General features: G+C 41.2%; 1 protein-coding gene across 1 annotated transcript in view; it reads right to left on the bottom strand.

The window, feature by feature from the left end:
• The window catches only part of LOC309686786 (ephrin type-B receptor 5), a gene marked incomplete at its 5' end in the record, with an annotated part of 60289 nt that overhangs the window by 9723 nt on the left and 32723 nt on the right, over positions 1-17843 (bottom strand). Inside the window, 4 exons of the mRNA XM_082499554.1 lie at positions 196-358; positions 1434-1558; positions 12065-12403; positions 14778-14933. Coding sequence (XP_082355680.1) covers positions 196-358; positions 1434-1558; positions 12065-12403; positions 14778-14933 — 783 coding nt within the window. The remainder of the gene's footprint in view (positions 1-195; positions 359-1433; positions 1559-12064; positions 12404-14777; positions 14934-17843) is intronic.

Below are 17843 nucleotides of genomic sequence, written 5' to 3'. Positions count from 1 at the left end.
GTAAACAATACGCTCTCACAGCATGAAGCTTCTTTGAGTGAACAAATCTGCATAGGCAAATTATGATATACAGAAATACAAGTTGAGTAGGCGTGTCTGGTAGCAGTCCTCCAAAGGATAAGCTAATACACTCAGTGACACACACAAGTGAAAGATGGTCATGTGCAGATCTGAGTACAAAATGGCAGTACTTACCTCCCATTAAGGTCTGGAAATACATCTTTCCACTGTATGGGCCATAGCCCACGGCTGTTCTAGCTCGTACTTGGAAGGCATAGATCTTGCCTGGGCTCAGGTTTGATATGGTGGCCATGTTGGTTTCACTAGTCAAGGTGAATGAATTATCCTCATCTTCTGCCTGTGAATGTCAGTGACGAAAAATGAATGTGAGACTTCTGCCCACACTGCAGGCTCTCCTCATCAAGGAATGTTAGTTTACATGTTGACCCAATATTCTTTGAATCTGTTACAGAGCCTTGCAACCACAACTGCTATTCCAGACCTGACTTCCTCACACACTACTCGTTCCTCACCGTGGCTTTTCATTCCCTTAGGCCTGGGCTTCCCACAAAGCTCTGCCAAAGATCCTCAGTCCTGACCTAAACAAAAGTGAGAGACAAAACTACCTTGTCCTGTGGTTCCTTGCTAAGCATATCCATGAAAAAAGCCCTAGCCTGTCCTGAAATTTTGCTTTCTACAAGCTCCGAATCATGTATTCTCCTAGGAGAATCCAGAGCAAGAACACATGTAATGCTGTATCCAGGAAGCTGTTAAACATGTTATTACAAATAACAGGCCCCTTTACTGCTAGAAAAACAGTAGTCCTGCACAATCCTGCAAAAATATTTATGTGAAAGATCAAGAATACAGAATGGGAGCTTGTCTGAACAGCTCTACGTACCTCTTCCCTTCAAATCAGTTGGATTAGGAGTCATAAAAGATGTGAATGGAGAACAACTTTATATTTGCCACTCTGTAATTCCAGCACATAAACAGGTAACTGATATCTGCCACTTAGTGAATGAAAGAGTGCATTCTTCCTCCCAAGATTTCTTAGAGACAGAGAATTTCCCTCCACAAATACATGACAGAATGTTGCAGTGAGTCCAATTCCGATATACACATTTGGACACTTCAGCTGCTTCCGCTTTTACCCGTGCCAGCTGGGGCTAAACTTACTAGGTTGTTAGCCACAGCTTTTTAGCTTGGCTACAAGTGTCTTCTCTTTTTTTTATTTGCATTATCCCTAGATGGCTCCAAGTTGGGAAATGCAGATGAACTGATGTTAGATGAAGCGTACGTTATGAAATTCTGGTTTTTCTACAGCTTGTTCTTCCCTCACAATTGAAGCACTTTTCTCCACCTTATCCATCCTGATCCAGGGGTGCACCTCCCAGACAGAATCAATCAGCACCACATCACTTTTTGCTCACCTTGTCAAAGTAGCGTAGCTGGTAATCCAGGATGATCCCATTGGGTTGGTCTGGCTGAGGCCACGACAGTGTGATGCTACTGGTAGTACGACTCACTTGATGCATCATAGGGACAGCAGAGGGGACTGTAATAAAAGAGAGGAAGGAGAGATTGCAAAGGGATAAGCTTAACAATGAACTATAACTGAATATTCATTATGATGAATTAATAAGTAAGATCAGCTATTCCTTTAATTTCCCTTACTTTGCATTATGAAGTACTTTACAAAATAACTAGAAGAAATCCAGGCACAATTCTACTCTATTGGGAGATACAGTCACCGACAACTTGGACAGAAAGAAAATGAAGAAATCCCTATCCAACTAATCATGCACAGGAATTATGAAATGGTCTGTATTGTAGCTGGAACATTATTCTGATCTTCAAATTTGCATTTTTTACATGCAAGATGACAAGTTATCCAGTGCCACTGCCTTGTTCCAGGACCATGCTTGGACAAACAATGTCATAGTGGTCAAAGAAAAATCAGAGCACACTAACTCTCTTCTGCTTCTCCCCCAGTTTATAACTCTTTGCCTGGGGAAAAAAATCAAGTATGAGCTTGAGTAATGGAAGCCTTTCACTACCAGATCATGGCTGCAAACCAGAAGATGGAGGCAGACGAGAACACCGATGCGTTAAGGAACAGACTTGGAAGCATTCCTCAATTCAATGGTCCTAGTTCAGCTGCAGATCAGAGAGAATGAATCTCATTTTCATAGCTTGATATGCAGCCTTGTGTTCAGACTAGCTCCTGGATCTTAGGCCAATTTCTGTCAGGACTGTTGCCCAGATGTCAAAACTGGCACTGTATTTGAGACTCTCAGTCCCACTGTGGGCCATTGAACCACAGAAGTCCAGTATGAATGGGCTTCTAACTAGCACTACTGCCTGGAACCATCACCTAAAGGTCACTTAGGTTAAAGGTAAGTGCGGAAGCTTAAAATATGTACTTTTTCTGCCCGTTCTTAAATAGCTTGCTAAGTTTTTGTCTTTTGCTGAACAGGCCAGCCTGGTGTACTACCCAGACGGAGCTGTTAGCTGTCTTGATTCCATTATGATATTAAGTGCTTATAGTCTGTGTCAGATATTAATTACTGTGGGAAAACGTCAACTTCCCTTTATGTACAAAGCAAGGATCTGGACATCAAACATAAAAGAGGGATTTGGAAGCATGAATCTAAACCAGAAAGCAAGCAAGAACTTGTGTCTACCAATTTGAGAAATCTTTTGATTGGCTATTCTAGGAGTCTGAGGTTCAGTTCAAGACTTATGTAATTGCCATTATTTCTTACTAACCTCAAACTCATTAAATCAGTAGGAAGGAAACAAAATATTATCTGGAAGATAATATGATTAATGATTTCAAACACTGTGTACTGAACTACAATAATTACAATTACAATCCAAGCTATTATTTGAGGTAGTTTTGCTTTCCAGTTTTTGTCCTCCTAGAGGCACCATTCACAGATTCTGAAGGCAACAGAAGCACAGAGAATCTATGTAACCCTTTCCTGAAGTAGTTAATTCTTCTAAAAAATGTACCCAGATCAGGAAGGGAGATGAACTGTTATTAAAGCCACTTGCATGCAAAGCTTTCTGGAGAATGAAAATCCACTTGTATAAAAAACATCTATGAATTTATACATACACGTACACTCTCCAGATTTGTGCAAAAGCTAAAAGAATATGAATTTCTTCTCAGGAAGAGGTTTCCAAGCAAAAATTTCAGGATTGTTGGAAGAGGATCTTCTCTGCCAGCTGTCTGCCCACAAAGTTCTTCTCAAGTTTTGCTTTCTCTCTGCAAGCAAAATGTTATGTTGCCAAGAAGCCTCAATGTACTCAGCTAGGGAACCCTCATTTTCCTAATGGAAGTAACACTTTCAGAAACATTTACATTTTCCAGAAAAAGCATGCCAATGAAAAGCTGACACCTAAATCCACTGGTTTTACACAATAGACATAAAATTCCTTGATGTGAGAAATGAAGCAGAGACATTTGGTAAATTATCAAAAACTGCAGAATAGCATTTTCTTCCCTCATAATTGTGAAAAAGATAAAAGGAATGGTTTTTTATAACAAGATACAATTATTCTGAAAGACACAATTCACATGGGCTTCAAACAGCTCAGGCAAGTGGGAACCAGTTAAAAATGTAAATGAAACAAGAATGTAAGAGTATAAACAATAAAATGCTTTCTCTCATCCTTACTCCTTTTATTTCTTACAATTGCTTCTCTTTCAAACAAGATTGCACAACTACTTCATCTGCTGATGACAATGTTGCGACAAGGATTGAAGACAGCAGCAATTAATCAAGACCACATGTAGCATTTAAAAAAAAATCAAGAACACTGTATTCAAATGATAATGTGAGGAGAATGGGATAACTGGTCAGTTAACATTTGATCAAGACAGATTTCACTACATTTTAATGCTGTGCAAAGATTAACTTCCTTCTGATGGGAAACAGAGCACACATGGGGAGAAGTGCAAACCCAAATACACAGCTACACTGCCAGGGGAGAGCCGACTTCTTTCTAGCTTCGAATGAAGATTTTGCAGAATGATTGGAGTTAAATCTCCCCTCCATTACTCTCCTCCCACCTCTTTTCACTCCTCTCCTTCCCACCTCCAGCTGTTATTCTTCCCATCCTTCTCACTTCTTCCCAGTCCACTATTTTCCCCCTACCTGGAAGGAATACTCAAAGTCAACTACCAACATCTGACCTGTATTTTAGTTAAAACATATCCATTCTGATTTTCATATGTACTATTAATTTTCAGCTAGCCATCAACATGTTATATTTGCCAATGGTAAAAAGACCTGAGCTGGCACTGTACATAGTACATTTAGGCACAGCAAAATCTGCACCAGAACAATGATGATAAATGGTACTCAGATGGGCAGCATGTGGAAGCAGGTTACAACGACTGGAATTAGAAATATTGGGAAACATAAGAAAAAAAATCACCGGAGTGGCTTTACCCAGGGTTACACTGTGTGTATCTCTTGACCATGCTAGAATGTCCCAATTATCCAGGTATGTCTATCACTCAGGGTAATTGGGTGGTGGTGCCGGGGATGCCCAGGATAATGAAGCCTGCTGCACTAAAAATAGTCATTTCAGTCATATGTACCTAATAAGCAGATATTACTTCAGGCAAAAGCCTAAACCAGTAAAAATACTCAGTAATAAAAATAGCTATGAAGCAACGCAAGACAGTTAACCTACCTCTCCGAGACAGAGTTCAGATTGAGATACATGTGTTTGCCTCTCTTCTAAGGACAAAAATTATGAAACACTGCCCAGGAAGCTCTCCCACCACTTCAAGTAAAAGAGATATCTAAATTCCTTCTTTGGAAATTTTCATTTCTTTTCATCCAGGTCATTGATATACATGTTGAACAATAACATCCTCATGGAGAACATACTATAGGCTTTAAGCACTGTCTCCCATAATATCCTCATAGACAACCTGATGAAGTATGGGCCGGATGAGCAGACAGTGAGGGTCATTGAAAACTGCCTGGACAACTGAGCCCAGAGGGTGGTAACCAGTGAAATGAAGTCTAGGCGGAGGCCAGCACCTAGCGGGATACCCCAGGGGTCAATATCGGGTCCAATACTGTTCCATATCCTCACTAATGATGTGGATGATGGGGCAGAGTGCACCCTCAGCAAGTTTGCGGATGATACAAAACTGGGAGGAGAGGCTGATTCGCCAGTGGGTTGTGCTGCCATCCAGAGGGCCTCGACAGGCTGGAGAAATGGGCTGACAGGAACCTCATGCAGTTCAACAAGGGGAAGTGCAGAGTCCTGCACCTCGAGAGGAATAGTCCCATGAACCAGTATATGCTGGGGGCTGACCACCTGGAAAGCAGCTTTGCAGAAAGCATCCTGGGTGGTCCTGGTGGACACCAAGTTGAACAGGAGCCACCAATGTGCCCTTGCTGCAAAGGCGGCCAATGGTATCCTGGGCTGTGTTAGGAGCAATGTTGCCAGCATGTTGAGGGAGGTGACTCTTCCCCTCTACTTAGCTCTCCTCAGGACAAGCATGGAGCCCTGTGTTGAGTTCTGGGTTCACCAGTACAAGAGAGACTTGGACATACTGGAGAGAATCCAGCAAAGGGCCACAAAGATGATTAAGGGACAGGAGCATCTCTCATAGGAAGAGAGGCTGAGAGATCTGGAACCGTTCAGCCTGGAGAAGAAAGGCTTCCAGAGATCTCACGAATGTGCACACATACTTGAAGGGAGGATGCAAAGAGGACCGAGGCAGGCTCTATTCAGTGGTGCCCAGTGACAGGCTCAGAGGCAATGGGCACAAAATGAAACACAGGGGTTTCCTCTGAACACAAGGAAACACTTTTTATCATAAGGGTGACCGAGCACTGGAACAGGTCACCCAGAGGGGTTGTGGAGTCACCCTCCTTGGAGATATTCAAAATTGTTCAGGATGTGGTCATGGGCAGCTTGCTCAAAGTGACCTTGCTTGAGCAGAGGGGGTTGGAGAAGATGTCCTCCAGAGCTCTGTTCCAAGCTTAGCCGTTTTATGATTAGGACCTGTCCGATGAGTCATTCAGTCTGCATTACTGACTAGACATCCATGGGCTACAACAGGAATTGAGACAACTGGCTCAGAGATCATCACTTAATTGGGATTCAAACTAAATCGTGCCAGGGCCTCTGTGTTCTTTCCAGTTATTTATGGGTTTTCTTCCCCCTTCTGTCTCACCCCATAAGCTTCTGAAAGCATGCAGTGTCTCTCTCATTATATTTCACATGGTTTGATCAACCTCAGCTATGCCTCTAATGTTCTCTAATACTACCCCCAAATCTACCACTCTCGCATCCTTGTTTCTCCTCTTCAGGTATCCTATTATCCTCATATTCTAAGCAAATGGCATGAAGACCCTAGCTTTGTTCCACACATTTTCCCACATATCATCTTCAAGAAAGATCGGTCCAAATACAGCATGGAAATTTCCTTTTTTATGTGTTTAATATCTTATCTTTATTTTGAAAATGTTCTGTGTCTTTTCCACAGACTTTAATTTAGTTCTAACCCTTTCTCTAAAGACCTGAAAATCTTTTAAAAGTATCTTGGGTTGTCTTCTGTCATAACCTTGTACTTTACTGCCTGTGGATGAAGGCAAATTAGTTATTTTCACTTCCCTTACCTCTACTATTGCTACTTTTTGTGTATTGGTTCCACCCATGCCTAATAAACAGGAGAAAGTCCTTTATGCTCCAAGGTGCCATGTTTTACTATGTACCTCCTATTTCTACTTGCTCAAAAAGTTCTTCTTCATTTAAACAGTTGCTGAAACTTGAAATGTGAAAACAAGCTTATTCATTCCCTGCTCATGCTGCAGAGATAGGGCATAGTAAAGAGAGAAACTGGAATAGTTTCTTTTTGTGGATTGACCATAGAAATTTTTATTAAGTCCCAGTCATAACTGGGCGAATCTGATGATGGCAGGAAAGTTGGCAAATGTCACTAAGGGAAAAATTAAACCTTAAGAGTATTTTTGTCGTTCCTATGTAAGAATAAAACAATACAGTTAAATTCTTAGGGATCTTTGGTGAGTGGTCAGGGTTGGCAATTAGATCATAAATAAACAAACAGCTTGTTGCTTTGAAAATTAATGCAGTTCATTCAGAGAACAATGAACAGAGCTCACACTCCACTTGCTTTACCTGCTGGTTTTAGCCTGGCAAAACACAGTAGCATGTAGCTTTTGACAGCTCCCTTCTTATTCCTTTCCTGTTTTGATCAAGAAAATGCCTTGCCTGTGTCCCTGCTTTTGCCATCTAAGTGTACTGGACTCTTTTGTCTCTCTTTGGAAAAGAAAACATCTTCAAGCAACTCATCCATTTCTCTTCACAATGTCATAATCATACTTGGCATTTAATTCTTTTCCTCTTCTCACACCATTTCACCTGAAAATCTTCTGTCAGGTCCTCTTAAATTTCCTGACACTAACCATAACTGTCCTTGTCCCCATTCAGCCTCTTACACAAGTCTTCAGACTGTCTGGCTTTAATTTCTGCCCTTCTACAGACTTTTAGGTATTGCCAGGTCCCACTGCTGTGAATCCAACCGATGTAGAAAGCTGTTACATATCTTTTCACAGGTACAATGCAACTTGGTCACGTAACCTTCATCTGCACATATCTCCATAGCTCTCAGAATGTCTGGATTCAGATAAGAAAATCTACTTGTTTTTAAAAGTCTGCATAGATTTGCTCCAACATTTGAGTCTTTGCTGTCTTTATCTCTTCCTCTTCTTTCTAGGAATGTAACAACTGCCTGAATGAATAAGTTCAGTAGTGTGTCTCTGGCAACAGATATTACTACATGCTTCAGTGGAAGGTGCCGGAAAAAAAAAAGGACAGGTAGTTACAGCTGTGCACAAAGTCTTTCACAATTCTTTAAATGAAAACCTGACTTCTGTCCTGAGACATGAGAACAGATTATTTGTTTACCCCGAAAAGTACACTTGAAGGTGTAAAAATAATCATTAATATTTTAGTCAGATTTTTTTTTTTTTAATAATATGGTTGGATTTTAAGTTCATTGCTTTCTTTGGGTCAGGTTCGCCTCTGTGAAGAAGCATAACTCCACTACAATTACATAATAGCTTTTCCTCATGCAGTTCATGCTATCTGGAACAGGCTCCCAACATCTTTCTATATAACCTGACACTTCTTCAGGCATTCATCCTCAGCACTTCAAATTGGAGCTGAGAGCAATTCCCTTCTCTCTTGTCTCACCTCTGGATAGTTTTTCCTTCTTGATAATTTCCATACAATATTTGCATGTCATACTATTACTATCCAAACAGGTTTTATTATTACTATCCAAACAGGCTGCAGATGCTTTTTGCTACAGAAGGTTAGGTATTACTACATTAAAGGAAGTTTTTCAGTGCCAGCCCTTCTTATTCTGTCTTCAAGCATGTAGTCACGGAAGAGTAGGATCATAACCAGTCTACCACAGAAAAATGGGATTGTGTAACCAAAGGATCCTATCATACTTTGAAGCAGGGCTAGCAGACCATTAGGGGTAAGCGAACTCTTAGATGAACAGTGTTTTGGAGGCAGAGATGAAGAGCAAATAGGTAGCATGGGAAAAAGAAAAGTAGAAGTGTTCCAAAACAGAATATTGCCTAAGATATCTTTAACAAAGGGGCAGAGGGTAGCGAGGAGGATTTTTTGGATCAGCAACTGGAAGAAGCGAGAGAACTCTGACTGAGGTATGAGTAAGCAGAGTATTCAAAAACTGCCAGGGCTGGAGGGTCTCTTTCTTTGGTCACCTTTAAATCAATGGAGAGAAATTTTTTGCTACCGCCTTTTATTCTGAAAACTTATCTTTCTCCAGTTTGCTTTTTTTATACCCTTCATGCCTTCCTGTCCCCTCCTTGTCTCTTTCAGAATGTAAGATCCTGAAATGTCCATCTCTGCTTATATAGTTATAATAGTAATAATAATAATTGTTATAATAGCACAATAACAACAACAACAAGCCATGCTAAAGTGAAAAGCTGCTGAAGGGATTGAAGGGAGGGGGTATGGATGAGACAGGCCATGTGACGGAGGAAGCAGGGCCGTGTTAGTATGAGCTGTCACTATGAATCGAGGGCAGCTCATCTCAAGCTCACTCCTAATGATCTTGAGGAAAAGCAAAGGAAAAAAAAAACCACCAAACACAAAAAGAAGTCATCCAGTACACATTGCTGTTTAAGAAAGCTGTCCTCCCCTGAAACTGCTGCAGTGCACAAGAGAGGCACCTTGGAGAGAAACACCCAACACACCCAGCGACACCAAAAGACACCTTGAGGAATGGGAGTGGTCAGAAGCGTCAAACAGAAGCAAAAGAAGATGGTAGATTTGGGGATTCCAGGTGGGAGAAGAAGCAGCTTCTCAATTAAATTACCTCAGATATAGATGAATAAGGTTGAGATGAGAAGCACGAAGGAAGAGAATCCTTTAGGATGTTAATAGAACACTCACCTGTCTCCAGCAGAAGTCAAAGGAAATGCCTGGAATTACCACACAAATTACCCAGCCATATCTTTTACTGTAAACAAAAACTGATCACCCACTTGCAGCCGGCCTCTTAAGGGGGCAGGTATCCTATACATGCTCTGCTACTCAGTGCCTGTCAGATAATGATTGAAAGGGAAGAAACAGACATTGTCAAACCCCTGACATCTGCTAACAGTAGGAAATTATTTGGGGTGTATGTATATTCCCTTTCTTTCCATAGCACAGAAGCAGAAATGAAAGTATGTGATTTAATCCAGATCATGATGTGTATATGGTTTCACAGCATTTCGCTTGAGCTTTATCAAAGCCTGGTTTTGCAGAGGTTTCCACAACTACACTGTGGAATCTCATCAGGGATTTGTTTGAGTTTAACATTTACACATCTCTAAATATTTACAGACATTTTCTGTCACTCAGTTCAAATTGTTCCCTCTCTTTCGCCTCCTCATCACTTTACTCCTCATCATATCCTCTTAAACAAGCTGTGTAAAATTCCTCTCCATACCAGCTCATACATGCTTGTAAAGAACAACATATGCCCAGTCTCTTATTGTTGACATTTAGCAGAACTGTATGCATGTATGCATGTGGCTCTCTCCAGCTCCAGTCCTTGTATACAATATTTACAGAAAATCAGAATTCGCTTGATGCTGTTCTCCATTTTCCTCTATATTTTAGCCTTCTGTATGCTATCCATCAGGCCGACCTACTCTTCAACTGTTTAATCTCTTCCTTTCCTTTGACTGCCCACACAAGCCACTAGTATTTTAGTTTAGTCATCCCTGTGGTTTAGATCCTAGTTACAAGGATCACAACACCTTTGATACAACTGTACAGCACATTTTAATATTTCTACCATGTAAAAAACAAAAAATGAACAAACCCCCCACTTTGTTTCCTATTGACAGGAAAATAGTATTCCAAGACCACTTATTGGAACAGCAAGGTTGAAAAGGCAAGAACCGGGTAGAAGAAAATACAGGGCACGCAGAAGAACCCAGAGTAATTTCCGTAAAATAGGAAGGGTGATTCCACTTCTGGATTCTTTGTCAAAATTCGATTTAACACCTATCCAAGAATTGTAAAAACTGTAGTTTTCGTATCCTTTTACGGCCCACAGGACTGCACAGTATTAATACATTCCATCCCAGGGTCAGGTACATTTAGGTGATGAGTAAATGTCATCATATACATTCTTTCTTGTCATACAGTGTCTATCTGTATTTTTAACTGTATCTTCATCTTTAGACAGTGACTATCTGCCTCGCTATTTTCCACTTCCTTACTGTGATACGCAGCACAGCAAAGGTGGACAGATCATAGAATCACAGAATCATAGAATGATTTATGTTGGAAGAACCCTTGAAGATCATCGAGTTGCAAACCCCCTGCCATGACAGGGACACCTCTCAATAGACCAGGTTGCTCAAAACCCCATCCAACCTGCCCTTAAACACTTCAGGGATGGAGCTTCCACAACTTCTCTAGGCAGCCTGTTCCAGTGCCTCACCGCCCTCACAGTGAAACATTTCTTCCTGATATCTATTCTGAATCTACCCTCTTCCAATTTGAAGCCATTCCCCCTTGTCCTATCATTACATGCCCTTGTAAAAAGTCCCTTTCCAGCTTTCTAGTAGGTGCCGTTCAGATACTGGAAGGCCACTATAAGGTCTCCCCAGAGCCTTCTCTTCTCCAGGCTGAACAATCCCAACTCTCTCAGCCTGTCTCATAGGAGAGGTGCTCCAGCCCTCTGATCACCTTCGTGGCCCTCCCCTGGATCCGCTCCAACAGGTCCATGTCATTCTTGTGCTGAGGACTCCAAAGCCGCGTGCAGTACTCCAGGTGGAATCTCATCAGAGTCGAGTAGAGGGGCAGAATCACCTCCCTTGACCTGCTGGCCATTTGACGAAACACTCAATACCACTTGTTAAAATGCAGTAGAGTGTGAAGTGAAATGAGGAGAATGGAAGGTGGTGTATAGGAACAAGAACTGATGGAAAAACAAGAGTGTCTCAAAACATAGAAAGACAAAAATAAAAGTGAACAGGTGAAAAATGCTAGGAAGGCTGACTGAAGTATTAGAAGATGAAACGGAAAAGAGTAGGAGACAGAGAAAGTGAAGAGCAAATGAAGAAATGTTCTCCAAGAGCTGTGATGCTCAAAAAAACCCCATCAAACCCTGATCATGTCTCCTGTCTCGCACAACGAAGCAACATGCTTTGTCTGACCCACAGAACTACGCTTTCTATTGCCATATTCTCAAGGGCAGCTTATGCCCTGACAACTTTTCTCCATACACAACCACATTAGCTGCTAAACTCAGTTTTTCTGCCAAGAGGAAAGAAAGAAAAGCCCATTCAGAGAAAGCAGGAATGAGAAGGGCAGAAGTGAAATCATGGAACTAGCAGGGCAAGTTTAAAAAAGGCACAACACACAAGTAAGAAGACAAACTTCCAGGATTCAAAAGACTAAAGCAAATCAAATGAGAGACTGAAGTGGAAATTTTGGGACTCAGATGCAGGGGTCTCCTCACCTGACTGGCTGGTGCTAACATTGATGGTGGCAAAGTGGGGTGCTTCTGAACTCAATTCAGTCACCAAGTTGACAGCCTGGATCTCAAAGGTGTACTGCACACGGGCCAAGAGGTTGGAGACTTGCACGCGACTTTCTGTCAGACCCACTTGGCGAGGTTCAAATTGTATGCTGTCCCCACAGCGCACACACGGCCCTGAGGACCCTGCTGGGCACACTTTGCAGATGACATTGAAGAAAACATCCTTGCGGCCACCCAGGTCCTTGGGGAGGCGCCAGGTCAGGAGCACGTTGGAGCCAACAACTTCATAGGTTAGGTCACGGGGAGCAGAGGGGATGCCTGTAAGACAGAATGAAAGATCAAAATCCCATGAAAGAATGGGAGAGAGGTTGGGGAGGGGAGAAGACAAAGCAGGGGGGAAAGAACAGAAGAACAAGTTGCTTTTTCTTCTCATTCTTACTCTTCTCTAGTTGTTAATTTGAAAAAGGCTAAGAAAAACATAGTCTTTGCTACATACATACACTTACATACATGAAGGAGCAACTGTACTATCACATTTTAAATAAAAAAAATTAACAACAGGGGTCTTTGTTTCAAGGGTGTGACTTTCTTTTCCCTAAAAGAACAGACAGAGTTTAGGGAAATTCCAAGCCTTTGAAATTTTAAATTTTGCACAAGTTTAGTAAAGATACATCTCTACTGAGACCTCTAATTCTCTCCTTTGGCACCTGTTATCTCTGAACTCTCTGAGTTCAGTTAGCCTGCTCCATCTTTTGCAGGAACTGAACACCAGTTTCCCTATGATTATTCCTGCTGCCAGCCAGATTCCTGAATGGCATCAGGAGTAAACCCTGACAGCTGAAAAACTGCCCGTTCTGTGCATCCAGCGCTTCCCCTGCCGGCACAGAGACAGCGAAAGAGAAGCAGGAAAATGCAGAGGGTGAGAAGATGGTATGGGGATGAGAACGGGAAAAGACACTAAAGCTAGAAAGTTAAAAGCTCAGAGAGGTAAAAACAAGCAGCAGTGTTGCACTGCTAAACCTGGGCATAGACACGAAGCAGGACTGGAAGGGACAGAGAAGCTGAGTTCAGGAACAGGAAGGGGCAAGGGAAACACGATTTACATAACATTTCCCTCCAAAGACTGTAATGAAAGCCAATACTCCTCATTCTCACCATTAATCTATAGTCAAGAAACACCGATGAAATATTTCTCTATCTAACTCTGATCAATGCCCTCTATTATTACAGGTGGATGAGGTCTTTGCATGGGATCTCTTGTCTGCAATCTAGTTGATTGCTGGAGCATTTGAGTATTTCTGATAGCTGTATTTCCCTGGGGACTCACTTTTCCAGTGTTGTTAAAAAAATTAATTATGCTGGAAAATTGCACACAGAAGACTTTTAAAAATGTATTACTGACAAGATGAAGCATTTGTATATCAGGGAGTGTCAGAATTAAATTTTCTTTTGTGATCACAGAGTCACAGAATGATAGGGGTTGGAAGGGATGTCTGGAGATCATCTAGTCCAACCCCCCTGCCAAAGCAGGTACACCTAGAGCAGGTTGCACAGGACCACATCGAGGCAGGTTTTGAATGTCTCCAGATTGGAGACTCCACCACCTCTCTGGGCAGCCTGTTCCAGTGGTCTGCAACCCTCAAAGTAAAGAAGTTCCTCCTCATGTTTAGATGGAACTTCCTATGTTCAAGTTTGTGCCTGTTACCTCTTGTCCTATCACTGGGCATCACTGAAAAAAGACTGTTCCCATCCCCCCGGCACCCTCCCTTTAAGTATTTATAAGCATCGATAAGACCCCCCCCTTAGTCTTCCCTTCTCCAGACTAAAAAGACCCAAGTCCCTGATCTTAACTGGGCCATTCAGTATTTGCATTGTTGTATAGTATTTAATTGCATGATCACATACTAGTTTTCCCTGAGGATTCCTATCACAGTCAATGCAAAGGATAGACAACTGCTCAAGAAAAATAATCCCTGTGAAGTACAGATTGCTCGATGCTGCTGAAGATGGATTCTGTGCAGTATAGGACGCAAGGGATTACAGAAAAGACACACAATCATATTTCCTAATTTCTGAGTATTTAACTTCAGAGCCATAAAGTGTTTGCAAGATGCTTTAGGAAGTTAATTTTTTCCCCTGTCACTTCCACAAAGTTCAAGGGTGATGTCTGATATAATATTTAAACTATATTTTTGAGGTGCTAATCACTAACCTTATTTCATTTTCTGCATCTAATTATTCTTTCTTGATTCATAATCAATGACTGTAAAAAGTCATAACTAATGAGAACCACAGAGAAGCCAATGAAAAAATTAATTATATTCCTATAAATAAAATTTGCAGAATGTTAATTCTGTGCAGTAAACATGGTCTTCACACTTTCAATGATAAACGAAGAAAATATTGGTTAACTCCTTCAATGAACAATGTTTACTCTGTGTATGAATTAGTTTAGCATTTCATGAGAAATTAGTATATTATTCTATCATTAAAAGTTAAACCTTATACATACTTGCAATGGCTTATTTAAGGTTGCGTGAGTCATCTAAAATTTGACATTTTTTCTTTTCTGAGCATCTAGTATTGCAACAACACAGTATTCTCAAAACACAGTTTCACCAACGTATCAACAGTGTAAAAAGCATGTGGGAACGCTTCTGCCTTCTTTCAAAGACTCCATCCCAATACTTACCAGTGCAGGGAGCATCAGAATTATCCGAAGCAGATCGGTAGTAGCGGTTCTGACACACGCATTCACTGGAACCTGGTAGTGGAGCGTGGCTGTGGGCAGGGCATAGATGGCAGGGGTCATCACCCACAGATACTTTAAAGAAACCAAGGGGGCAGGCTAAGAGGAGGAAAATGAGAGAAGCAAAAGCAGGAAACTCATTAATTCGGATTCCGGAAACAATGCAATCTTATTTACATTTAACTCGTGCTGCTGCTGTAGGGAGAAGTTGCTACGTAGAGTAGCTACGACTGTTTTTGTTGCTTTGTGGAGCATGTATTGCTAAAGTCGCACTTTCAAAACGGTTTATTGTATTCTGTACTTAAACTGTGCTTAAACTGATTCACTGACAGATGAAAGAGTACCAGGCCAGAGACAGCTTTGGCCATCTGAAATAATTGCCTTCTCATTACTCACTCAAAGAGCTTTAGTGTTGGAGAAGCCAAAGAGCATAGCCATGTGATCTGACTGGAAATAGCCATAACAGTTACAGGTATTACCCACACCTCCTTCTCGCCACCCAACACAGCCACAAAAATGGATCAGCTACCATGGCTGATTTTGCATCAAAAATAGAAGCAGGCACTCAGATTGGCAGTCCTATTGTTTTTCTGTAGGTCTGGAAACTTCCCAATAATGGATAAAAGCCTCTTAATTTAGTCAAAATTAATCTGCAAATGCATAGAAGCATGCCTATGCAAAAAGCTGAAACAAGGATGGAAATCCACCCTACAGCAAAAGAAAATGAAAAAAACCCAAACTGATTAACAAACCGGAAGTATGGCACATTCTAGGTTTGGCAAAGATGCTATGCTGAACTACCTAACAGAAGGTGCTTGGATCTTACATTGAAGTGCTAGGGTAAAGCTTTTACAACTTTTATCTAAGTTTTATATAAGTTTTCTAAAGCTGTTTTTCTATATAAACAGATACAGCTCTAATTTTAGATTATATGGACTAACAGGCTCAGGAGAAAGTTCATTTGTGGACTGACATTTGGTTATTTGACTTCACAATAAAGAGCATTTACAGGGCATGGGAAACTTTTAGATAGACCCCACATGAGTGTTTGATGGGAAAAGACACAAGGGACAAACTCAAAAGCAGAACTGTCCTCGTGATTAACATAAGCCGAACATTCCAAAGGATTGTGGACTGCAAGAAGTTATATAAAAAAAGAAAAATGTGTAAGAGAAGAATGCTGCATACAGGTGTTAATATGAAATTCAGGTATCTAATGAATGCTCCAAAATGGAACACCACACCGGAAGCTGCAGAATTAGGCCATCTGGTTATTACTGTACTTGCAGGCTTCCACCTCCAATAATAATTATTTGGAAATGTTTCTAGGTGCTGAATGCCCCTTGATGCATCTTTCTTAACAAATAAACAACTTCAGAAAAACAGAGTAGCTTGCTTATCTAACCTTCCTCTCATATGTGTTCAATTCCCTTTCCTTTGGGTTTTCAAAGCCCATTGTAGAATTTTTGTTGTATACTGTGGGTCTGCAGGTATGTAAACCTTAGCAAAGCTGAAAAGGTTACAGCCGCAGTTCAGACATAACAGCCAATAACATCTGTGGAGTCCCATCAGCTTTATGCCTTTTATATTACTTCATCTTCTCTGTCAGAAGTCCTCTTGGCTGCAGAGTAACTTCCACATGTACTGTGATAAGAGTGGTAAGTCCTGAAACAGGTCAGACCACAAAAGGGACTTCAATAACTCTTTATGATAGCTATTAGACAGGAGAACACTGATTCTTCCCAGTGCTCAGAAAAAGACAACATTCAGTGTGTGATACATTGCCATATGGAAAGGAAGGGGGAAGAAGAGACTGTAATTTTGCATATGATGGATGATGGTAAGGAAAGACCAACTGCCTTTGCATTCAGGCCTTTATCCAGCAGAAAAAAAAACCCCAACTATTCTCATCTGGAAAGATCTGTCCATATGCTTCTATGGACAAAAAAGTAAGTAAGATTTTGTCCACTTTATGAATTATATCCCCTTTGTTCAGTTTAAGGCTCTGCTAACAGCCACAGATGTGGAATATAATTTCACAGAATCACAGAATGGTCAGGGTTGGAAGGGACCTCTGGAGATCATCTAGTCCAACCCCCCTGCCAGAGCAGGGATGCACCTGTGCTGAAACTATGAGTATTATGAATGGGAGGTTCTCATCCAACTCACTGCGTAGTCGTTCAACCAAAATTTACCACTTTCAAGGATCTTCCTTTAGTATTTTAAATTTGAGAATGCTGAACTGAATGCGAGCGTCTTTATTTTCTTACATGTCATTTTATCTCATCCGTTTGTTCTTGCATCAAACCCCTTCTCAAGCTTTTGTCAAGGCCTAGAATTAATGGCACACTCATTCCACTTGTCAAGGTACACCCTGTGAAATGGTTCTTCTTTTTCATTCAGTGCTACCAGACCCTAACATCAAGTGGGACAATGACTTTGCTGCTAGTCACAATAGTGAAAATGAACAGATAATGATAATGCCTTCAGTCTATGTGATGCTCGAAGGAAATCTGTACAGGGTACAGACTTTACCCCTGCAGTGCCAAATCGTTTTTCCCCTACAAGGGTAGTGTTAAGAGAATTCAGGTAGTTTAATCTCTAGCCCAACTGCAAATCATATAGAGAGCTAGACAAAGCTGCGAAGGAAGAAGAATTTGCCTAGTATTTAGTAAATAAAATTTATTTTAAAATAAACATGGCTGTGTGAAAAAGAAACATTTATTTTTACATGGTTCTTTGAAGTCTACCGGCAACTTGTTGAGCCTGGGGATGCAGGGATGAGGTCTGCAGGGAGGGCACACTGTTGATGAGTTAGACAAAGGTATTAAGCAGAAGTGCAACGTTGTAGGTTTTACGTAATGGAATGAACAGGCCAGTAGCACTACCACCTCAGTACAGAAAGGCAGTTTATATAAGGCAGAGCAAGTCGATTGCTTAAAAGGCCATGCAAGATTTCATTAATGCTATGGACAGTCACTCCAAGTGACCAGAAGCATTCAACAGCTG

This window comes from Vanellus vanellus (assembly GCF_965231255.1).
Source record: "Vanellus vanellus genome assembly, chromosome: 1".
Taxonomy (NCBI): domain Eukaryota; kingdom Metazoa; phylum Chordata; class Aves; order Charadriiformes; family Charadriidae; genus Vanellus; species Vanellus vanellus.
Note: the sequence above shows the minus strand (reverse complement) of the source record. Positions and strands in the feature narration are given on the sequence as shown.